The following is a 23947-nucleotide window of genomic DNA, read 5'->3' as shown; positions in this document are numbered from 1 at the left end:
ATCGATAACCAATCGATAGTCTGATATCGAGTTTAAGGAGTTTTCCCGCGGAAAAAGACGTGACGTCACTGCCCTGAATTTCATAATCGTCGATCATTTGAGCGAGATTTTACGTAAATTTTTAAATCGACACTTCGCTCAATTTTGCACAAGAAATTTCTCGCGTTTATCAATAAATATATGTAAAGCATGCGATTACAAACTTTTACAACACACTATAATTAGCTTATAATTAGCCTACAAATGAGACAATCGATATCGATGAGGCATCAGAAATCGAACTTATTGCTGAAAATTCTTTTAAAAGAATTAGTCATACTTTTCTCAAATGCATAGCTACGTATTCTGATGGATTTTTTACGATTGTAATTTTTAGGTTAGTCAGGATCGAAGACTGACTCTTGCGAGAGATTACTCTGTTAACAATTATTTACGTATTCATTATTCACAAAATTTGCATGTCACATCGCGTGATAATTAAATTGCTCATAATATGACGCTTCTCTGGAAATTATTGACTAATCCTGATATCCTGCGAAAATCAGGATGTTGCGGCATCAGGGTATCACGGAAATACTTGTTTGGCTCGTGCTTGACAAGACAGAACTTAAGAGTATCAAGGAAAGGACGTATATTTATTGAATTGAGACATCATACATCTAACGCTATTGGATCCGACACTTCGATATCCATCGTACGTTCGGTTAAGAAGAAAAAAAGTTCAGAGTTAAAGAACCTAATTTTGCTAGCTGCACCTGAAAAATGGACCCTGATAAAGGCCATCGCATTTCTGCTCGTATCCTCCAGTGTAACCATGGCTGTACCATTTTGTTTTGGCAAAGTGATAGATGTTATCAACACTATGGAAAAACGAAACATGAAAGAAGAACTCAAAAAGCTAACGCTTGCTCTCTTTGTAGTATTTCTCATAGGTGGTGTGAGTAACTTTAGTAGGGTTTATTTAATGTCTGCAGCAGGACATAGAATTACACAGTCTCTGAGAAAAAAGGCATATGCTGCGATTCTACAACAGGAAACAGCAATGTTTGATAAAGAAAGTACAGGAGAACTAGTCGGCAGATTAAGCGGTACGTATATTATATTGTATTATTGAAGTATATTGATTTTGTTTTACGCAATTTCTTTCTTTCATTTTATAATTTTTTTTTTCAGGAGATACACAACTTATTAGTTCTGCAGTTACATCTAATGTATCTGATGGTTTACGCTCCGCTATTATGGCCATTACAGGAGTCTCCATGATGTTTTATGTATCACCATCACTCGCTTTGCTCGGCTTAGCTATAGTACCGCCTGTTGTAATCATTGCTGCTATTTGGGGACGTGTCTTGAGAAAAATATCCAAGGATCTACAGAGTAGTTTTGCAGTGCTCAACACTACTGCGGAAGAAAGAATTAGTAATATAAGAACAGTTAAAGCATTTGCGCAAGAAAAACGTGAAATTGATAGATATACTACTAAGCTACAAGATGTTTTGAGCCTATGTTACAAGGAGAGTTTCTATAGAGGAATGTTTTTCGGTATGACTGGTCTTTCTGGGAATGCTATTGTTCTTTCGGTTCTTTATAATGGAGTATTTATGGTTTCAAACTCTGATATAACAATTGGAAGCCTAAGCGCCTTTCTATTATATGCGGGATACGTGGGAATATCTCTAAACGGATTATCTTCAGCATACAGTGAGTTAAATAAGGCTCTAGGAGCAAATGCTCGTCTATTCGAGTTGATCAATCGACAGCCGCTTATTCCTATCCAGGGTGGACAAATATTAGAGAAGGAATTATCGGGCAACGTGACGTTTCGAAACGTTTTCTTTGCTTATCCAACACGAAAAGCGATACATGTATTGAAAGGCTTTGATTTAAATATAGAAAAATGTTCTGTGACAGCTATCGTCGGTTCCTCTGGTTCTGGAAAATCTACCGTAGCATCACTTTTATTAAGACTGTACGATCCTACCAAGGGATCGATACTCTTGGATAATCACGATCTTTGTCTGCTCGATTCTACATGGGTAAAATCACAAATTAGTATTGTATCCCAAGAACCAATTCTTTTTAGTGGCTCGATAAAGGATAATATATTATATGGAACGGAATCTGCGACAGATGTCGATGTAGAGGAAGCCGCAAAACAAGCGCACGTGTTACAATTTACAGAAAAAATGACGGATGGATTAGATACAATAGTCGGGGAAAGAGGTATTGCGCTTAGTGGCGGACAACGTCAGAGAGTCGCCATTGCCAGAGCATTAATAAAGGTAAAAGTAATATAATTATTCAAATTAACAAACTTATTAAAAAACTTTATCGGTATAAAATATCTTCTTTTATTCTTTGTCTCTTTTAGAAACCAAAAATTTTAATATTGGATGAAGCAACCAGTGCCTTAGATGCGGAAAGCGAATATTTCGTTCAGAAAGCATTAGATCATGCTATTCGTGGCAGGACGGTAATAACGATTGCTCACAGACTTAGTACAATAAAAAACGCCGATAAAATTGTGGTACTCGATGGAGGACAAGTGGCGGAAACCGGTACTTATAGCGAATTAATGAGCTTGGAACATGGCTATTTTAAAAAATTAGTGAAACATCAAACATTTGCATAAAACAGATGTACAAAAACTGCTAAACGAGTAATTATATATATATATCCCTTGATGTCTTTTTTATAGTATCTATCAATGTGTATTATATGTACATATATACATATGTATATTTATTATCTAAAAAAAGTTCAATGTCTAAAATTTAAAAGATTTTATAATATATTTTTTGGCAATAATACATGAATATTAAGTTAGAATAAAAATAGGGGAGTGCAGTATTACACCTAATGCTGTATGTTCATTGCTAAATATTGTAGAAAGATATGTAACATAATTTGTAAAAATGATTACAAACGACAAAGTATTTAAATATAATCATTGTTATACATTGTGGGAATAGTTTCATGGCATCTAATTGTTCAATCACAGGCTTTTTTTTTGCGCATAAGGTCAGGTACTACTACGAATAAAAGATAGATATTACAATCTTATCTTTATATATTTTCTTATAAAATAATGTACAGCTATTCTTTTTAGATATCCACATTCGTGTATTATATTTTTTATTAATCTATATTAATTCTTAAATTAATATCCCATTCCTACGACATATTCTAATAACACCTTCAGCAATGAATTCGAATCCACTGAAAACATTTTGTGCAAGTACATGTAACTGTAAGCAGTTCAAAATAATCCTAATGGATCCTAACTTGTGAATCAATTTTATTAAGGATTTCATCAATTTGTAATGGGCTGTCTGTAAAGTTTTATTCAGATTCGCATAGAATTGATTTTTCCTATGCGGTTATTTACTTGAAACCAAAATATTATATTTCCAATTATAAAGAGCTGGCCAAAAAGCTAGCTCATAAATTTTAATTTCGTACTGATTTCTTTTATATATAGCAAACACTCGTAAAAGAAAGTATTTGCTTATAGATGAAATCGTGAAATATATTTTATACACTAATTTCAGAGAGAGTTATAGGCGATACATTCGAAATATCGATCTTAAATTAGCTTAATCAAAATTTTAATACACATCTTCTCGAAGCAACATTGCTTTAACATCCCCAAATGCAGTTGTAATATAGAAAGATTGTAAGGAATATATTTTTAATTAATCTCGAATATATATATATATATATATATATATATATATATATACTTCGGATTAGCCTTGTGCCATTTTAAAATCCGATATAAATATTTCGAGATTTAATCGAAACTTAGTATAAGGCTGTGATTACATGAACAAAGCTGTTTCGTTTACCTCGATTGTAAGAAATCTGTTGCTCGAATCTGTAATATTGATCTTACACACGTTATTTAAAAATTTATTAGATATACTTGTGCAATACGCAATATACATCATATTTATAGGCACAACCTTATTCTAAGCAGACATTTATGGTATTTGTATAAATCCATATTGAAACGTTTACCAAATCTGGTTTCTATACACAAGCGGTTTTTCAGTATTACAATCTTTTGGGAGTAGGCAGTGTTCTTTTCCTTTTAAGAGTTAGAAAATTCATTGCGATAAATCTCTTTATAAGTGAATGCCAGAGCTTATTCACACAGTCGAGACAACTTCATTGAAAGCTACTTAATATTGACTGAAAATTTAAATTTCACATAATTAATAATTAATAATTAACGGTTGTAGAAATTATACGCGTATCGCGCACAAGGAGCTTGTTTATGCGCAAAGATATTTATGTGTTGGCTCTTATTTCGATATCTATCTAAAAAATAGATATCAAATATTAAACAGAGAGAAACAGCGATTAATTAGATAAGTCAAGATTAACTTTTTGACAATTCTTCCATAGTTTCCTGCTCCATAGGTTCATCCTGTTGAAACGTCGATAGTGATTCCTCATCAACTTCCATTAATTCTGTAGATTCATGTTCCTTTAAACAAATTACACTTTCTATTACAGAAGACTGGTTTTCTTTTGTTGTAATACATATTGTTTTATTATCTTGTACATTTGTTGAACTATCATCTTGGATTTCTGTTAACTTTTCATCTTTTAAAGATTGACAACTGATATCAGAGATTTCTGTCATCTCGACAGTAGGCGAAACAGGAGCGAATTTTTCAATTACAGATGTTGCTTCTTTAGGTTTTTCTATTGTACTTACTGGAAGCGATATCATAGATTCAACTAGAGGAGCCTTGTCATTGGAAACTTCCATAACTTTCAAATTATCCGTGCTGAGTTCAGGAACCTCTACTTCTTGTTCATTATCGTTACTATTAGGAGATGCTACTCTAGGAACTGCTTCTATAACATTATCGATTACTTCTGTATTCTCCGTTTTTTGGCTTATGGATTCGTCATGTATAAAACTTTCCTTGGAAGAAATCATCACAGACACCTCTTTAGAATGCATCTCAGTTTTCTCTGGTTTATATAATGCTTCACTGTTAGATACAATGACTGCGCTCATACATTCTTCGGATGTAATTGTACTATCCTTTTCTGCAAGTTCAGATTCAACGAACATTGCTGTTTTTGTCTTGTCATTGTTCTTGGAACCTAAATTTTCTTTGTCTGTATCCTCCAGAACTGATGTACTCTCTTCTTCTGGTTTATTTGAAACTATTTCTTCGGCATTTATTTCTTTCATATTATTATTTTCGATATTATTTTCCAAAGTATCGGATCTCATATCGATATCCGTTTGTAATAAATTTTCAGTTAATCTATTTTCATTACAAGACATTTCGTTTGAATCCACACATTCGGAATTCAATTTGTTCAACGCAGTTTCCTCGCTTTTCATGGAATGCCCGACTCCTTCGTCTTCCACGCTGATTATCGTCGACTGAATTGGTGCTTTCTCATCGGATTTATTATCCAAACATTTGTTATCGCTATCTGATTCAAAGCGTTTCGCTTGGAAAGCGGCTTGTAGATTTCGCGTAGTATCTGTCGTCAACGGTATTACCGTTGCCACTACAGTTACTGTTGTTGTTGCCGCCGACGTCGTCGATGTTGCTGTCGTTGTTGCCGCAGTCGTCGCCGTCGTCAACGTCGTCGGAATCGTCGTCGCAGTCGTCGTCGTGGAACTCGCTATTGTTGCTGCTTCAATTTCCTCATTCTCTATATCTAGATTGGGTTGAGAGTTAGTGTCCTCATTCATAATCACCTCTGCTATATCAGTAGCACTGACAGACGAGTCACTGGTGATCTTGTCATTGATCATCGTTCCAACAGCTGGTAGATTCTGTACAATCGGAACAGCAGAAACGTTTGGCAATACCGGTTCGTGTGACTGCGAAGTTAAATTCGACACAGGCGAAAACTCTGAAGCAGCAGAAATATAATTAGACGGTGCGATTTCTGTTCTAGAAGATGCTTGTTCTAGTTTCTCTCGAGTAGTCTCAGTAAATACGCTTTTAGTCAACGGAGAACCAGTGGTTGGTACATCATTGTGAAGAAGAGGAGGTTCGTTTTCAGTAACAGTATGCACACTGATGGTGACAGTCGAGGTACAGTCCTTCTCCCAATATTCCATCTCGACATCCTGCGAGGTCGGCTGTATCGGTTGAGTTGTTTGCGGTGGCTGCGACGGTGATGATGGTAGCTGTGACGGTGACGGTGACAAAGACGGAGACGGTGAGGGCGGAGGTGGCGGTGGTTGCTGCTGCGTAACCGAGGCAGTGTCTTCCTCGACGGACCCGTTGACCATACCATCTCCCGTTTCACCGCGTCTAGCTATAGGTCCTGGTTCGCGCGTCGAAACCACCAGAATGTTCTTCTCGATGGCGCGCATAAATTTATCCACGCGATTGTACTCTTTACGCGGCGATGTCAGCAACTCGCATATCCGTTGAACGGTGAACGGTGCGTTAGCGAACGATTCGAGTCTCTCGAGAAGATTGCTCTTCATAGCGTCATAGTTGAAGTGTTCCACATTAGGACAAGTTGCGAATTCTAAATTGGGACAGTTCTCGTAAAAGTCTGTCATTACACGAGTAAGCTTCTCTCTGAAGAGTGTTTTGATCAACGGCCATTGGTAGACGGGATCGCCCGTCTTGGCGACCCAACATAAATAATCTTCCAACTCCTGTGGAATCACTGTGGGACGCATTTTCTGGAACTCGTCGAGCGCCTGCAATACCTCCTCCAAATTTTCCATTTTCCCCGCCACCGCCGACAACCTCCACCGACAAATCTTCGTTTTTTCTCAATTATCTCGATTATCTGTGTAATGAAATTCGTTGCGTAAAATTCGAAAAATTTCCACGAGGAAAGCTCTACGCGAGAGAAACAACCAAAAATGTAAACTAGCAAACACACCGGCCACAAAACAATGAGAACTACGATAAGGAGGGAGAACGACAGTAGTGCCAACTGATGTGTCGCTATCGCCAACTGATAATCGTGAAAAAGCGTTCTTTCCAAGTATTGTTAAATCTATCTAAAGCAGACTTGAAGATTGGAATTTGATTAATCGAAATAAAAAGATCTAAAATTTCTTTAGTTTAATTTCTTTAATTAAATTTCAATCAGTTCAATACGAGTTTAAAGGGCTCCTGCACATAAAACGTCACGTGCGACTTAATAGCCAATCAACTTTTAGCTTTTCCTTAAAACGAAAGTTGATTGGTTAGCACAGTTTTTGTAATGCATCTTGCGTATAAATTCAAAGAGATCCGAATTAGCCACATGGAGATGTATAACTACAAACACATTCGCACATCACATCTACACATATACAGATGCAGAGAAATGCACATCTAATGCAAACAAATTTCTTACACATTTCATCGTTTATTTTTTATATACATACATACATTATGCGATCATATAAATTATATAAATAGTTTTTTACATATATGTTAATTTTATTCGCTTCAAGATTATACGAATAACAAATTAATCTTTCAATTATATATCTCTGAAACATACAAATGCTGAACTTGATGTCACTTAATTAATTAAAAAGAAAAAAAGTTATGCTCCAAAAAATAGATTTATGAAAAAAATAGAGATTTAAATGAAGCTAAACAAAAAATTATTTTTATAAAAAATGTTTTTACAAAATAGATATCAAGTAGATGCAGAGAAAATATAGATTATTGCAAAGCACATTTAATCTAAATAGAAGAAAAAGTCTGCATTCTAAAAATTTATGTTAAAAATTATATACTTATGTAATATTATATATATATCAATATCTATAGATTAATCTCAATATATTTCACAATTTTAAACTTTAATTAGACATATGATAAGATCATATAACATGTGAGTATACATAGAAACAATTAACAATGGTAAAATAAACTTATATATATTATAAATATTTTAATATATGTTGAATCTTAATATATGATAAATTATTGTTTTACTAATTATATGCATATATATATATATATATATATATATATATATATATATGTATATATATATATATATATATATATATATATATGTAATAAATAAATATCTAAATAAATAAATAAATCGCACATTCGAAAATTACAAACATCCAATGTCAATACACAGTTTATACACACAAGTCTTATACACGCAAAGACTAATCAAGTAGATCTGTGATTTAATAGTTAATGTTGTCTGTAATCATAAATTGTTCCAGTGTATATCTTCCGAATGCACAATTTGGAATTGTTTCTTATAAATATATATGAGAATACCTGGATTATCTAACTTTTATAACTTTCCTCTAAAATATTAATAGCATTTAAAATAATAATATCCTTAAGGACTCTGGTCGAAGTCATTAAGTATTTTAACGATATTAACGTCATTAAGGATAATATTAACAATTACTTTTTTGAACAATGACAGAAATACGATAAGTTATAGTATGGTGACTATATCGATAATGCGAGATTTGATTTACTTTCATGTTTTTTCATTAAGAATCATTAAAACAAAGATATTAAATATGTTCACATTATTTATAGCAGGTGCTTTAAACAAATTTTTCTACAAATTTCTAAAGAAAATTTTGAAAATCATATAGTGTTAAAAACTTGAGATACTTGAAAAGTTTTAAGCTATTTAAGATCACATTGTTGATTTTTGTATTTAAAGGAACACAAAAGATAATTTGATTTGTCCCATAATATCTTTAATCGCACAATGTTCAAACGAATCTGTATTATTGATCAAATGTTTGTGCATGTGATACTGTACTAATCTGGCATATGTAAATTTTGTTTGGATAGACTTGTAATGATCAAAGACTTAAGAACAATAATTGTATAAGTTCACTCTAAACAGATCTCTGTTAGAACTATCCCATAAATCTGTTGTTATAATAGATTATTAATTTATAGAGAAATTTCAGTTAACATACATTTTGTAAATTAATAGTTTTTTCACAAACTTGGATCACTTAAACATCAACCACCATTTTCTTATGAATATCTGTATTACCAACAACCTAAAGAACAATCATATATAGTATATTGTATATTAAAAAGAAAAAAAGGATAAATGTATATATTACTTACAGAACAAAATTCTTCAAAACTAATTCTGCCATCTTCATCTTTATCAGCAAACAATATTGTCTTGTCAACAATTTGTTGCAATTGTGTATCTTTCAAATTATTGCCTACCATCATTTTTAACACTTGGAAAAGCTCTCCATTACTTATATAACCATCATTATCCATATCATAAATTCTAAATGCAAATCGTAATTTGCTTTCCTTGTCACCCTATATATTAATAATATATATAACTTATATTTGTATACATATAAATATATAGCAGTCACTGTTTATACAACAAGAAATGCTACCTTAACACTGAATTGAGAGACTCCATGAATAAACTCTTTAAAATCTACTTCTCCATTACCATCAGCATCAAATATGTCAATAACACGTTGTACCAGTGGATTTTGTTGTAACTCGGGTAAAGACATAAACTCATCGATGCTAAGAGCCCCACTATTATCCAAATCTAGCTTGCGAAATCTTTTCCCCAATCTTCTAATCTCATCTACATCAACTAAAACATCAATATTTAATATAAAATATATATATATATATAAACTTTAAAAATTTAGTTATCAATGTATATATATATTTCTAATGATATTATATAGAGCACAAATGCCATACATTTTTATATTTTAATATACGAATAATTATTTATTTGAAAGTCTGAAATACAAAATACTGATATAAAAAATCAGATTATTTTAAGATATTTCAATTCATATCTTTGAATACAACTTACAGTTTGAACAAAGTTCCATAGGCAGCGAACTTTCATTACCCTGCAATATAAATGATTTTTAAGACTACTTTGTTTACATACTCGTATGAGGATACTTTATAAATAAATTGCTCTGAAATTATTTTTGTAAGGAAATCTCACGCGGGTTAATGTGGGAAAAGAAAATGCAAGACAATTTTGCAATCACGGAAAAATCATGCTGACTCGTGTATCTGTACGATGCACTTCATTACCATTTTGAACTAGCTTTGTGAATCTGTCGAAAAAATTCTTCGAAAATAGCAATATTTTCTAGCGGATAGGCTTAGTGGAGCTAATAACACAATTGCCGTAAAGGGATGCTGCGAGCTGCTGCGAGTATATCGACGTTTTGCCTGTTTTTCCCGTGTTGGTCGATTAACGTCCGTTGCGAACGAACATTGTGATCCCATTTTTAACTGTCACTGTCAACTATGAAACCATGCTTCTATGTCAATCTCTTGTTTCGTGACTAGAGGCCAAGGGCTAAATGCTTCGCTCTGATTGGCTGATCAAACGCTACGAAATTTCCGTAGAAAGATAATCAAAAAGTCTGAAATATTTTAATCATCTAGATAAAATTTAAGAAATTTATGTTTATTCGCATACAAAATTCTTCTCTCTTATAGAGATTTTATATTCTAACGTACAGTATGTATGCACATTAATGCACCATCCCTCACGTTTGTCCGGTATATTTAATATCTCGTCAAATTATATTTTTCTCCTCCAAAATTGATACCAACGCGCGCTTGTTCAACAATCAAGTTTGTTTTCTAATTCTATCTTTCCATCTTTGTCTAGATACTTTACAGAGACCGGTCCAATTATTTCTTATGTTCATAAACAAAAAACGCTCATAAAAAAATGATTGATTACTTATACTTATTACGCATTAATTTTCTATACTTTTTATATTAAGTATAACTCGGATAACAATTGTCTGAGAATATCATTGACATTATAAATTTTGATACGAGAATACATGCGCATAATATTGCATAATACATGCTGACATTATACATCGTTGTCATAAACGTATATGTATGGATGTTGCTCGATGACTGCTACGTCTTTTTCGAGTTGATGCAATTCGCGCTCCATCTTCGCTTTCTTTTGCGCTTTCGGTAACGTGTCGGCGAGAAACGGCAATCTTTGAAATTGTCTCATCGTTTCCTCCCATTTCTTCTTCATACCCTGTTTCCGAATGCATACAAACGTACGATTACTTCCGTCCAAATTAATTGGGAGAGGCCTAATTAGATACCTGTACCTACGTCTAATAATATTTTCCGTTCCTCTTTGTCAATGTATCGACACGAAGATATCTTCGACACTTTATCTCCCTCGAAATCACGTTGTTTGATCGTTTCAGTTTCTGAGCTCACGTCGGCTTTTCTATCAACCGCAATGAATTTCGGTACTTTTCCATAATTCTGAGGGAAAACGTGGTTTTCAAAATAGTGATAAATCGAGATAAAAGAATGCGAAATAATTGTAGTACGTAAAGAAATAACGGAAGAAATAAAGCGAAATTAAAGAATTTTGTTTATACGAATAATGTACACTCGTACTTTTTTGTGCACATAAATTGGAAGTAACCCGCTGCTTTTTAAATCATGCGTGTTGCCGTAACGAGTATCGACGAATCGTTGTTTAGGTTCTGCAGGATAGGAGCGTTTTACGCGAAGGATATTGTGCTTGACAAAATTCTTGTCCCGTGCAACAAACAATTCTCTCGAAAGATCCGTCATTCTATCCAATTGTGTGCTTTTCTCGTTTGCATCCTTTACCATAGAAAAAAAAAGAACATAGAGGGATATACGCGTGTATCGTTCTATTTTCTACTCTATCAGAGTGTAGAAGGTGCAACTGGTGCAAGTAACGTGACTGATCTATCGACCAATCAGGATAAAGAAATTTTTGTTCCTTTTGGCCGATCAAAATACTCCATCTTCGAACACCACCCAGATGTAATATGACACATGACGTATCGTGGACGTATCACAACTTGCGAATCAGTTCTGGAAATTTCCGAGCAAACGGGAAGGCACTCTTGCTCGTTGCAGCATTCAGTCGTTTTCGTTATAGACCTGTGACGCGTAATAGAAATCCACTTTCTATTGATCGCTAAAGTGAATTTTTAGAATCTCGAGCGTGAATTCTCGAAGCCACCCAGCAAAATGTCTTTGTACGGGTCATTTATGGGCGATGATGATATTTTCAATATTTTCGGGTAAGTTCCATCGCGATTTCTATTGGATATATATGTACAATACTTCAAAGGTTGTGGTCTCCTTTTCCCTCTTTCTCTCTTTCTTTTTCTTTTCCACTTGGAAGAGTAATGGGTTTCGATGAATCTGTCAGAAAGAGACATATCGTTAATATATATTTATTGACTAGATATTTTTTTGACTTATTTTACTTGAAAATAAATTCTTAATCACCTTTACACACAGCTTAAATCTTTTAAATATAAGAGATTATTATTTGTGAGATAGAGCATGTGTCACATAAAGCTATAAATATATTTTACTCTCTTATTTTTTTATAAAATATTTATATAGAAACTGTTGAACACCAGTTTTCTGTCATGTAAGAAATGTAGCGAATTTAAGCTTCAACTGATGATTTATTATGAATACTTTGTATATGATACACATGCAACTTTTTATAGATAATTATGAAAAGTACATTTTTTGTAACGAGAGATTATATTTTACAAATTTTTATTTTTATTAAATATGTATAATACAATAAATATATACATGTACCTAGCAGATAAATATGTATATTTAAAAGTTTTAGATTAATTAAAATAATCCATCTGGTTATATGTCTCTTGTTTAAATTGGTCAAAAAGTTTTTTATTAATCTGAATCTTAAATCAAGATGTAATATATATATATATATATATATATATATATATATATATATATATATATATATATATATATATATATATATATATATATAGATGTATTAAAGATATATTTTTTCATATCATCAATTTTTTCATTTTTCATTTGAGGAATGTTGACAATATTTTTCTATTACTGAAATATAAAGAGAATATTTTTCTAATTACTAAAATAAAGAGAAAGAGAAGAGAGAGAAAATATATTTATTTTTGAAATTTATTGTCCTGTGGTATGTTTATAACATATTATCCTGTGTTATAATTATTTTTGTATAATTTGCATTAAAATATGCAAAAAAAGAAAGATGATTTATTTAAAAAATAGTACATGTAACATTTTAGTAACATAATATTTAATAAATATTAATAATATTATTAATTAAGAATTATACATATATACTATTAAAAGATTGTAGAATGTCATAAAATAACTGAATTGAATTACTGAGTGAATTACTTTCCTTCTTATAATTCATATAATTCATATAAATATAATTAATCAAATAAAAGTTTCTATAGCAATCAGTTTATTATATCATTTGTTTTTTTCTTTTTTTTTATCCTGATAACTTTTTTTTTATTTTTATCCTGATATGTTTGAAGATAATATAAATTATTATGTTACTTATATTTGGATTAAAAAATTTGAAAGTGAGAACATGAATTTTGGAACTTATTATTTATGATGAACAGGTCTTCCATGCATACCATGAGACAGATGAATAGCATGATGAACTCTATGTTCCGTGATCCATTTGATATGATGGGACAAAATGCTCTTATGCCGCATCATGGTAGAGGATCTCATGGTGATATGCCACTCTCCTTGTTTAATCCACATTTTGGAAGATTTGATTTTGTAAATATAATTTTGGATATCTAATTAATACTTGTCATTAGCTAAATAATAATGAAAACAACTTTAAAATTATTTCTTGCTCTAATTACTTTTTTCTCTAATTTTTAGAACAACATGACACCTGATGGAAGTTGTCATTCATTTATGAGCCAATCTGTTATGACTATGTCCAATGGCCCTGATGGGCGCCCACAAGTTTATCAGGAAACCATGTCTACTACAACGGCACCTGGTGGTATAAAAGAAACTAAAAAGACAGTAAGTGATTCTCGTACTGGAACAAGGAAAATGGCTATTGGCCATCATATTGGCGAGAGGGCACATATTCTTGAAAGAGAACGTAATATGCGCGGTGAGGAGGAGGAACGACAGGAATTTATCAATCTTGATGAAGGTAATTTTCGTCTCAAAAATTACTGATAAAAATTATTGATACAGAAAGAAACAGAGAGAAATCTTTTTGTTCTACAAATAATATCTGTTTGTATATTTATTATATATATATATATATATATATATATATATATATATATATATATAATAAATATAATAAATATATATATAATAATATATATATATATATATATATAGATGAGGCAGATTCTTTTAATCACGAATGGGAATCACATACACGACGGGCACATACTGGTGCAATTGATAATGGAAATTCAGCTAGAGTTGTCAGTAACAGTAGGCACCGACCAGAGCCAAGACAATTGGCCTTACCATCTACTACAGATCCATCAGCAAGGTAAGTTTTTTAAATTCAAAACAAATATATATATATATATAGTTATTATATGAAACAAATATCTTATACATATTTGCTCAAGGTAAGAATACCGAACATTTATCTTTATTGCAATGGTAAATTATAAGATTGTATGATACATCTTTTTTAATATCTTTTACTTTTTTTATATTTACATATTTCCATCATTTATTATATATTTTTCATATTACATGCACAATAGAATATTATTTTACCACATTCTGAATGGAAAAATTCATGTAATTGAGAATTATTTAAATAATAATTAATATTGGCAATCTTACCTATATATAAAGATAGATTATAAATAATAATTTGCAAATAATAACTGGGTTTCCTAAGCTGGTATCTCAATAAGCTTGTTCTAAAAATGTTTATTATATATTATCAAATATATATTATCAAATTTTGTTAAATCTTATGATGTTAATCTTATTTACTGCATTATTAGCTTTAAAAATTATTTGTTAAATGATTGACACAGTAATAATACATTAACAAATTTGATATTTATACAGCTGATATAAAAAATAAAAGAGAGACATGCCAAATAATAATAAATAGGAATAGGAGATTTTACCATGTGATTATGTGCTTTCCACTTTGTATATTTCCATTTCCTTTTTCTGTGTATGCAGCTTTGAAATAGATATGCATGTCTGCTTTTTAATATGCACTATAAAAGCATGCATGTTTTTATATCGCAACATTTATTTTTATAAATTTTCTTCTTTTTTTTTATATATACTTTGTATTTTATGTGGTACGGAATTTTTAAACTTTATGAAAAAATAAAAAATCTCTATCTCTTTCTTCATAAATTAAAATATGTTATATTTTGTTGCGTATTTATTTTTGCGTAATTCTCTTTTGTCATTTATGATTTACAAAATATTCGTCTCATACAATATCTTTTTATTATATCATTCTTTGTATTGTTACTTATTTTTTTATTAGAACATTTTTCTAATTTCCTTTGTTTATATTTGTCTTGTTATCATGTGCTTTTGTAGTCGACATTCTAATAAAACAAGATGGATACCCGGTACTAGACGTGCTATAAGGGCCTTAAATCCTTCCAAAGTAAAAAATGCATCTCCTTCTACATGGTAAGTTTAATTTCTATTGATTTCTGCCATTGCCTACTTGCTAGATTAAAGATTAAAGCTTGCAATTTTTGTCTTTGAAAGCATGTCTTTGAAAAGTCTTTGAAAACTTCCATTTAACTTAAGAATCAAATTTATCTTTCATAACTACATGCATTATCATTTAAATCAAGAAAAAAAAATGCATCGCAATGCTAGATATGTAGATAGATGATAACAATGCTCTATGTGTGACTCTAATAATTACATATATATATATTTCATTATTCTATTAATGAGTGACATCACTTTTTGCAATTACATTTTATAAATGTGTAATATAGATCTTACAGATATTATTCTCAAAAATATAATTTTTAAAATCAAAGTCAATTTTCTAACATTTTTAAGAATATTATTAGTCTTGTCTTACAATTTCATAAGATTTCTGTAAATTTCATATAATTTCCAACGAGATATCAATATTATTACAGTAAAACGTACAAAAGTTAATTTAACAATTAACATCTTTGTTATGTTTTATTTTTTTGTATGATATTAATATTGTGGTTTTAATCATATCTAAATTGCAGTATATCATATGGAATGTATTACATCTGTTAGATAATTTGTAATGTAATACATCTGTTAAAATTGATATAGAATATACCATCTTATGTGTGTATTACAGGTACAGCCGCAAATATTAATAAATTAAAAGCATAGTATATACAGCAGTGACACTTGTGCAACGTAAGTACGTTGCCTTTTGTTCTATTATTTATTATTTATTTTATTCAATTTTACTTTTGATACTAATCTGTAATTACAGACTGTTTAACATATTCTGACTAATAATATCTTTAATATTTTGATGTATATTAGGATTTGCATAGATATGTATGTGCATATCAAAACTTTTGGAATGAAAGCAATCAATTCTATTATTTTTTACAACAGAATAGAAATGTTATATGTTATATATAATGATTCAAATTTTTGATGGTGATATTTATAGTCAATATTAATTGACATTACTTTTATATATATATATATATATATATATATATATATATATATATATATAATGAATATAGTGTATGAATGAATGTTAATTTAATAGTATAAATAATATACTATTACCATATAATCCAATAATACGTATGATATATCTTATTAAATATTTTCTAATATTGATAAATAATTGTAATAAATGCTGTGCTTTTCTCATATTAGCTTGCCAACATACATTTTTGAAATGTCACTTATGAAAATATATATATCCTTTTTTTATCTTAAAGCAACAATGGTAATGTAATTGGCAGAACATATAATAGCAATTTTATCTTACTATAAGACAGGAGCATGATTTGTTTATTCTGCTTGCATTTTTTTTTACATTTAAAAGTTGTACAAATCTTCAATAATAATTCTGCTGTAAAGAATATTCATGCTTCAGCTTTCTTTTTAGATTTGTCTCTCTGATTCTTATGTAAAAATTACAAAGCATTAATTTCTTATATGTTTATAGCTTCAAGCCTCCAGAATTTGCAACGTCTTCGAGAGCTGAAGTATCATTGGCATCACCGTCTACATCAGGATCTCGAAAACGTGAACACAAACCGGATAGACAAGTTAGTAATAAGCGTCACCAAGCTGTATCCGATAGTGACGACTAGAATAACAACCTATTATCCGTAACATATTTTATCTGCAACATACCTATAATAAACATATAACGAAGTTTAAATTAAACAACCTAAGAATGTATTATTCTTTTTCATAATCTCATTAACATTTTAAGAAAATTTTTCGTTAATTTTTTTTTTTTTTACACCTTTTTATTCTCTCATAAGATATTATATCTGAATCATTTAAAAGTAGTTGCAATAAAATTCTTTAAATAATAAAGCCTTTATTTTGTATATTAATATTTATTCAAGTAGATTTGTGTGAGTTTTAATTTCCCAATTATTTTTATTATAAAAATTAAAAAAAATAAAAAATAAGCTTAGAAAAATAGCATGAATTTTTCTTTATTAAACATTAAAGAAGACTATGTAGCAATTTCAAATATATTATGTTTTGAAAATGTTATGTTTATTAAATATATCAAAATGTACACAAGATATGGGTAAAGTAAGGATAAGAAAATACAATTCTGTTTAAGAAGTGCGATAATATCTATGGATAGTTATAAATTAAAGTTTTGTTAGTCTTAATTTCTGAGTTTTGATATATAAAAAAATGTATGCAATGAAATACTTATGTAATCAAAGATGTATGTTACATCCATTGACCATCCAGTTTATCATGGACATTAGTTTCACTATTGTATAATAGAATATTCAAAAATATAAACGAAATAAACAATTTCTCTCTCTTTTGTTTCAAATATATTCTAGATATTCTAGATTTTAAATATCTTACATAATCTTTAAAACCGTTCATCAATGGGAATGTAAGATATTCATCATTTTAAAGTAAAGTAAATTTATCAAGGCTGGGTATTATCGAACAATACCTCATCTGTCAAATCATTTATTCAAATAAAATCAAATTCACTGTTCACAATTAAAAGATATACATACATATATATTATTCTAAAGAAATGATAAAACAAAAATATCCCTTGTACCAATACAATTGTAGTGCAGTCCCTCCTACATAAATATATAGTAATCTATAATTTGCTTTAGTTCCATTATTCAATGAAAATATTATCACACTGATCTATTATATTAGCGTAGAATGCTAATATATAAGCATATAGCATATAAAAGTTATAGTATATTGATGTAAAATAAAGTAATAAAATATAAGAAAAACAAATATTTAACAATCCTTTAGACGTTATCTTAACATAAAATGATTATTAGCTTTGCCTGTATTCTAGATAAAACAAGGCAAATTATTGAACTTAAAATCACATACATGTGTTTTATAAACATGTTGATCATATCTGTTAATGTTTTCATTGAAATGCATATGTAAAATATAATATTAATAACAAAACTTCCGAAAATATTTTTTTATAAGTCATCATAAGAAAGCAATGTTATACAAATTTGAATCGTGTAATTCAATCGAGACATTCTTTTATAGTATTAACAATTAATACTTTTACATATAATTTGATATTATTTTTTGCACAAATGTATAATGTACCTGTAATATGAAATTGTTTCTTTTTAATTAATTTAAATAATTGTTTTCTTTACATTTTAATCAATTTATCTGGTTAGACTATGTATGAAAATATTAAAGTAAAATATATTACTGCAAAATACTCTTTACAAGTACTTTACAAAACTACACGACTCATTTTGTATGTTTATAGATATATAAAAATTACAACTACAAATTGAAGAACAGATAATAAAATATAAAGAATTAAAGAAAAAGAATGTAACAGAAAAAATAAAAAGAAAATAATGAGATATTAATGTTGTATAGATACTAATATTGGGCAATAGAGTGACCCCCCCTGTCTGTTAATTTGCCTCTGCTAAGGTGTTGATTCTCGCATTAATAGCCAATAATTGCGCCACAAATGACGAATCGTTCATGATTGCAGCTAGGGCAGAGAGCATATCCTTCAAAGAATCTTGCGAAATATCAAGTTGACGTGCACATTCCATTAATATCTCCATTTCCTCGGCGTTAGGACTTATCTGTAATAAAGGATAAATTTTTGTTGTAAATTTTGCAATCTTAGATTTCATCAAAATAATGTTTCAGTTTGACTGATCTTATGTTAATTAATATCAAGAACTATACCTTATAGGAATCGCAGAATTTATTAAATGCCATTTTAATTCGCTTCTTCCCATTACCAGTTTGATAGAAAATTGTGAAGGTCTGTGCATTGTTCATGTCTAGTATAACAGAGAAATATATGCCGGCAGTAACATGACCCTTAGTATCTCTGGCAAGGAGACTTCTGCGATTATAAACCAAATTTCTACGTTCCGTAACATCAATGGCAGTTAAATATGGCCTTGCCACGTAAATGAGAGCGACTTGCATTCTCTCCAAGGCACCAGGTTGAGTTTTTCTTTCATGCCATTCGACATAATCAGGATCGTCAGCACACAGACAGTAGTTGTACTCTTTTTTGCAAGATGGTTCATCGGATTGCGTGAACCAGCCTGTATGAGGGTATAACTTATCGGCCATCACAGTGATAACGCGCGCTACGTGGTAACCGGGATCGAGTAACATGATCCCGCGACGTCCGCTAATCTCGATTTTCAGGCACACTAGTACATGCTCCTTTTCACCGCTATCTGCTGCTGGTGGACCGCCGACATATCCAGCGATATCACCAATCGTCTGTAACACATTGATTTTTCTCATAAATTAATGTTAAAAAAAATTGTTTCAAATATTAGTTGACAAAATTCAAAATATCATGTGTTTATTGAATTTGCACAATTATACTTTTATTGATGTTTTAATATCAAATAAAATGTGATAAAATATTTGATGCTTTTAATCACAGTAATGGTTCTGTTTCTATATAAGTATTTAACTATATTCTCTATAAATATCTCAAACTTACTTCTTCACAAGATACTAAGTAGAGGCCACTTGCTATCCCTGGGAATCGCTTGTTCAAATCTGTTAATCGATGTAATAATTCAAATCCAAGACCGACGCAAGTATGGTGTTCATGTGTTATTAGAGGCTGATATTTTCGGTAAAAGCGATCCAACATTTTCTCTCCGCTTGCAGTATAGTCCTTGTAAAACCTGTTATCAATATTGTTCATAGTATTCTTAATTGTAGAAATAATAACGATTAAAATAAGAGATTCTGTTACGTACCTGAGGAAATTACCAATAGTATCATAACGATGCTCACGCAATAAGCGTTGCGTTTCAAGTTCAACGCTACCTGCTAATTCCTCATACTGTTCGACCGTGGAAACGGTCAGGGCTGGTGACTCGTAATGGGCCCAAACCGGCAGGGGTAGCGGAACACCCCTGATCCAGGGCCCGCGTGCCTGCCCCTGTGGCTGGCACCATGTCTCTGCCGTCTCGAGTCAACTCGGCCATTCGTTGCCCCAGCGACCAACCGTTGGCACAAAGCCATGCTCGTCCCTGCAGCTGCTTATTGGCTCCACAGGGCTCTCTCCGTGTTTTATACTCTTCTCTCGCTCTGCAAATGCATATGTAAATATTATAAAATGTGTTGTTTTAAAAAGATAAGGATTAAGCATCATAAGTTGTTGGAGCATTACTTCTCATCGACAACTTACAATATCTTTCTAAGTGATTTGTCCCAGTTGCACTTTTTATCTGTTTTCTGTTTAAAATTAAATAAGTATATTTTCTAGAAATATTTGTAGATATTGAAGAAAAAGCAACAGAATGTAAAAGGTGCAACATAGAATAGAGTAGGCTTAACAATGCGTTTTCAAAGATTCTAAAAAATCCATCAAAATTAAATTCTCGATTGCAGAAATGCAATTTCGAATTCCGCTTTGGATTATGATACGATATGACGCAATACAGAGCGTGTAGCATTCTTTAATACACAGGTTTCAATCGTGACGTAACATTATAACGAGGCATCGGTACGATTCTTTCAGTCACTCGGGCTATCTCGCGTGGAAAAACATAACAAGATTTACGTGAGCGATTACCGTAAGTCCACTGCTATTTGAGTACACGGAGCAGCACGGTGCCGTAAGACAAGACCTGCGAAATTAGTGCGGAGAGGCGGATTGAATTTGTCATCGGTTCGGTATCCAACATGGCGATATGTACGCTCAGAGGACGCGCGTGATGAATCAATACACGACCAAATACATACGTAGCGCGTGCCACGTGTCTACTGGCGACCTTCGTCGTCACGTCCGCGAGTCCGTCCGCTAAATACGCTGCGTCGTTTGCCGCGCCAAGATTCCTCGAGATGAAGGGAGAAAAAAAAGGAAGGAGCGAAATCGAAGGGGATAATCCGTTATCCGTGCTCTTTCTCGATCCGAGAAGGAATTTCCGTCGTCGCGACTGGCAATCCGCGATGTCACTCGATGAAAACTTTCGTGCTCGATCACGAGAGATAATCAGCCTATCAAAATCTATCATACACAATCGAAGATCGTTAAGTATCAAAAATTAAAAAAAAATTATCAATCTCGTGGACTTCTCTTTTAATCGAAGGAAACTGACGATTTTTGAATACGTGTTTACATTCGCGATAAGAGACTAATTTGACAAGCCGCTTTCTCTCACTCTCTCCCGCGCTGTCAAATTCGCTGAAGCTCACATATGGATGCGAATTGTCAATGGATGACTCGCGGATGACTTTTAAAGGAAAACACAAGAATTTTTTTTGACAGGAAGAGGATTTCCAAAGCGGAACATTCGCGCCTGTTTTTTTCTTAAATATAAATCTCGATAAATAAATTTCGATATTTCTCTTTATTCACGCGATCTCGAATATCTCGAGCATCGTTCACGCATCTCGTTCGCGAACACTTACCCATACAACGAGCGCACCAAACAAACAAAAACTTTCGCTTGCTAGCTTTGTTCCGGAACCTCACGTGTCCGACGTAGAACTGAGAGGGAGGACGCGAGTGTAAGGGTTATATACGTTCAGCGGCCCTCTCTATCCGCCCCTCCTTCTCTTTTCCTGTCTTTAGATCATCCCCGCCTCATCACTCGCCCATCGTGCTATGCTTGTGTATGTGTTTCTCCACGTGATTGCAATATCATCATTCTTTCTCGAAGTTTACCAGCAAAATCACACACTTGCAATTATCTCGCTGATAAGACATTTTCGATTTTTTGCTTCACCTTTTCTTGTTATTGTAGTTGAAATTTTTTCACTCACCGTTTTAAAGAACAAATTTTCAATTAGACATCCATTTAATTTAATTTTTGATTAAATCCATTTAATTTTAACGATTATTAAATCATCTTAAATCAGTCGGGAAAAAATCTATATGATGGAATATAAATATATATAATTGTGTATATATGGACTTTTTTTCTAAGATATATTTACGTGTAATGAAGTTTGTCCAGAATTTGCGTTTATGCGAGATACACATATTATTTAAGTATGATTAAAGAAATCTTGGGAGTTATAAATTTTAAAAATTGATTACAGTATAAGAATATTATAGTCCTTTTGTTACACGTTTATATAAATAAGAAGTAGCTTTGATTAGTTTCTTACGCAATAGATAATTATTATGATAAAAAATAAGGACTTATTGTGATCGAGGAGTGAGGTCAGATGTGATTGGTCGATGGTGTCGTGCCTCTCGAAATTATTCTTCAGCTGTTCAGATCATATGTTCGTGACGTCATCGATGACAGTTGCTTCCACGAATTAATAACGAAGGACGCTGGTAATTTTATTATTAAATTTTATTGTTAAATTTTATTGTTAAAAAAATAGCGTTCATTGAAAATATTAAAAATGAACAGAGCCTCGCATATTACGAGAAAATAATTATCTGAAAGTTAATTCATCTTTCAAACAATCTTTAATTATTAATTCGCTTATTGTATTTAATTAGTCTCTTTTAGCGGTGAAAAATCCCCTATTGGGTAACTCTTGCGTTTTCATTCTACTTCGTACGTCTTTCTCAGCGGCTATTTCGAAAGACCTTGAACGTCACGCGATTACGCGGCTTCGATTAAAGCAGTTGCTTTTGAAACGTTACATTATAGGCAATGTTTTCGCGGAAGTTGCCAAAATCATAAATCATTACAGGTTTGCTTGCGCAAGTTTTTACGCGAATAACTCTCACGGATCCTCGCATTCGAGATAAAACACGCCCGACACTGATAGAAGCTATATCTCCTGCAGTGATAGCAAATCCCATCAGCTGGCATAATGTTTCTTTCTCGGATTTTTATATAGTTTTAAAAGAATTTTTTTATTTGAATGTCGCGAGAAAAGCGATCAGGTTTGCAACATTTCTATTTTACAGTATTCTGCTTGATCGACAAAATTCTCGCAAAGTCACGGACCTCTTCAGATCAGTTAAATATGTTTACTATCGTCCACGTGATTATTGTATGACCCGATTGGAGCTACGACGCAATTCGCTCTTGAGAATTGGATATGAACCAATTGTCACGCTCTCTTCGTCTACTGCGTAGAATATACTATATTTCCCGTTTATGTATTTATTACAGCATATGTTAGCATGTCTGAATCAAATAGACGCATTCTTTTGTAACATTGCGTAAGAATCAAGTCTGTAAGCTGTTTCGGGGTAAAGATATTTATGCGATCATCGCGTCGTTGATAGAACATTAACTAACATTATCTAACTTTCTATTGACAAATATAATTTTATTACATTATTGCGTCTTTTTTATACGCTATTTTTATATATTTGTCTAAAGCAGCTTATGAATAATCAATATCTAATTTTTTTATTACACAAATTAAGATGTTATCCGTAGTCGTATGTGTGTTAATTGTACAATTAGCGATTAAAAAGAAATTAA

At 31.5% G+C, this 23947-nt stretch overlaps 6 protein-coding genes across 10 annotated transcripts; 2 read left to right on the top strand and 4 right to left on the bottom strand.

The window, feature by feature from the left end:
- Window positions 1-62: 62 nt before the first annotated feature.
- LOC145962103 (ATP-binding cassette sub-family B member 10, mitochondrial) lies at window positions 63-3063 on the top strand. Its single transcript, XM_083082933.1, has 3 exons — window positions 63-1088; window positions 1174-2282; window positions 2372-3063. Exons 1-3 carry the CDS (start codon window positions 494-496, stop codon window positions 2630-2632), a joined length of 1965 nt encoding a protein of 654 aa, XP_082939059.1. The 5' UTR covers window positions 63-493; the 3' UTR covers window positions 2633-3063.
- Window positions 3053-6929, bottom strand: LOC145962102 (uncharacterized). Its single transcript, XM_083082932.1, has one exon. The coding sequence runs from the start codon at window positions 6728-6730 to the stop codon at window positions 4385-4387; it is 2346 nt and encodes a 781-aa protein (XP_082939058.1). The 5' UTR covers window positions 6731-6929; the 3' UTR covers window positions 3053-4384.
- Window positions 6930-7791: 862 nt separating this feature from the next.
- Window positions 7792-10235, bottom strand: LOC145962185 (calcineurin subunit B type 2). Its single transcript, XM_083083148.1, has 5 exons — window positions 10047-10235; window positions 9814-9853; window positions 9371-9582; window positions 9078-9287; window positions 7792-9007 (listed from the first exon to the last, which is right to left on the bottom strand). The coding sequence occupies exons 1-5, from the start codon at window positions 10047-10049 to the stop codon at window positions 8960-8962; spliced, it is 513 nt and encodes a 170-aa protein (XP_082939274.1). The 5' UTR covers window positions 10050-10235; the 3' UTR covers window positions 7792-8959.
- Window positions 10236-10407: 172 nt separating this feature from the next.
- LOC145962184 (enkurin-like) lies at window positions 10408-11648 on the bottom strand. Its single transcript, XM_083083147.1, has 3 exons — window positions 11406-11648; window positions 11109-11267; window positions 10408-11028 (listed from the first exon to the last, which is right to left on the bottom strand). Exons 1-3 carry the CDS (start codon window positions 11625-11627, stop codon window positions 10849-10851), a joined length of 561 nt encoding a protein of 186 aa, XP_082939273.1. The 5' UTR covers window positions 11628-11648; the 3' UTR covers window positions 10408-10848.
- A 205-nt stretch (window positions 11649-11853) lies between these two features.
- Window positions 11854-18874, top strand: Mlf (myeloid leukemia factor). 4 transcript variants are annotated; one of them, XM_083083133.1, is made up of 7 exons: window positions 11855-12067; window positions 13445-13610; window positions 13719-14004; window positions 14202-14361; window positions 15396-15491; window positions 16159-16220; window positions 16999-17140. In XM_083083133.1, the coding sequence occupies exons 1-6, from the start codon at window positions 12015-12017 to the stop codon at window positions 16175-16177; spliced, it is 780 nt and encodes a 259-aa protein (XP_082939259.1). In that variant the 5' UTR covers window positions 11855-12014; the 3' UTR covers window positions 16178-16220; window positions 16999-17140. The 4 variants fall into 4 exon arrangements, with proteins under 4 accessions (XP_082939257.1, XP_082939259.1, XP_082939260.1 ...); XM_083083134.1 differs by having other exon boundaries at window positions 16159-16224; window positions 16999-17137; XM_083083130.1 differs by lacking the exon at window positions 16159-16220 and having other exon boundaries at window positions 11856-12067; window positions 16999-18874.
- LOC145962181 (uncharacterized) lies at window positions 17993-22228 on the bottom strand. Of its 2 annotated transcripts, none has more exons than XM_083083139.1 (5): window positions 21957-22228; window positions 20297-20630; window positions 20032-20221; window positions 19248-19802; window positions 17993-19141 (listed from the first exon to the last, which is right to left on the bottom strand). In XM_083083139.1, exons 3-5 carry the CDS (start codon window positions 20185-20187, stop codon window positions 18962-18964), a joined length of 891 nt encoding a protein of 296 aa, XP_082939265.1. In that variant the 5' UTR covers window positions 20188-20221; window positions 20297-20630; window positions 21957-22228; the 3' UTR covers window positions 17993-18961. The 2 variants fall into 2 exon arrangements, with proteins under 2 accessions (XP_082939265.1, XP_082939266.1); XM_083083140.1 differs by lacking the exon at window positions 21957-22228 and adding an exon at window positions 21118-21815.
- Between the last annotated feature and the right edge of the window lie 1719 nt (window positions 22229-23947).

Source organism: Camponotus vicinus, unplaced genomic scaffold (assembly GCF_025532165.1).
Source record: "Camponotus vicinus isolate PSW18456_S1 unplaced genomic scaffold, iyCamVici1.0 SCAF_11, whole genome shotgun sequence".
In the NCBI taxonomy this organism is placed as follows: domain Eukaryota; kingdom Metazoa; phylum Arthropoda; class Insecta; order Hymenoptera; family Formicidae; genus Camponotus; species Camponotus vicinus.
This window is presented reverse-complemented; position numbering and strand designations above follow the sequence as displayed.

Coding starts and splice junctions, on each gene's coding strand:
- LOC145962185 (XM_083083148.1), bottom strand. Junction 9,583..9,813: donor TATGGAACTTTGTTCAAACT/GTAAGTTGTATT, acceptor TTGATGTTTTAG/TTGATGTAGATGAGATTAGA. Junction 9,008..9,077: donor GTTTTGAAGAATTTTGTTCT/GTAAGTAATATA, acceptor ATTGTTCTTTAG/GTTGTTGGTAATACAGATAT.
- Mlf (XM_083083130.1), top strand. CDS start 12,015: ATGTCTTTGTACGGGTCATTTATGGGCGATGATGATATTTTCAATATT. Junction 14,362..15,395: donor ACTACAGATCCATCAGCAAG/GTAAGTTTTTTA, acceptor GTGCTTTTGTAG/TCGACATTCTAATAAAACAA. Junction 15,492..16,998: donor AATGCATCTCCTTCTACATG/GTAAGTTTAATT, acceptor ATATGTTTATAG/CTTCAAGCCTCCAGAATTTG.
- LOC145962181 (XM_083083139.1), bottom strand. CDS start 20,187: ATGTTGGATCGCTTTTACCGAAAATATCAGCCTCTAATAACACATGAA. Junction 19,803..20,031: donor ACTTAGTATCTTGTGAAGAA/GTAAGTTTGAGA, acceptor AATGTGTTACAG/ACGATTGGTGATATCGCTGG. Junction 19,142..19,247: donor AATTCTGCGATTCCTATAAG/GTATAGTTCTTG, acceptor CCTTTATTACAG/ATAAGTCCTAACGCCGAGGA.
- LOC145962102 (XM_083082932.1), bottom strand. CDS start 6,730: ATGGAAAATTTGGAGGAGGTATTGCAGGCGCTCGACGAGTTCCAGAAA.
- LOC145962103 (XM_083082933.1), top strand. CDS start 494: ATGACGCTTCTCTGGAAATTATTGACTAATCCTGATATCCTGCGAAAA. Junction 1,089..1,173: donor ACTAGTCGGCAGATTAAGCG/GTACGTATATTA, acceptor TTTTTTTTTCAG/GAGATACACAACTTATTAGT. Junction 2,283..2,371: donor TTGCCAGAGCATTAATAAAG/GTAAAAGTAATA, acceptor TGTCTCTTTTAG/AAACCAAAAATTTTAATATT.
- LOC145962184 (XM_083083147.1), bottom strand. CDS start 11,627: ATGGTAAAGGATGCAAACGAGAAAAGCACACAATTGGATAGAATGACG. Junction 11,268..11,405: donor CAATTTATGTGCACAAAAAA/GTACGAGTGTAC, acceptor GTTTTCCCTCAG/AATTATGGAAAAGTACCGAA. Junction 11,029..11,108: donor AACGGAAAATATTATTAGAC/GTAGGTACAGGT, acceptor ATTCGGAAACAG/GGTATGAAGAAGAAATGGGA.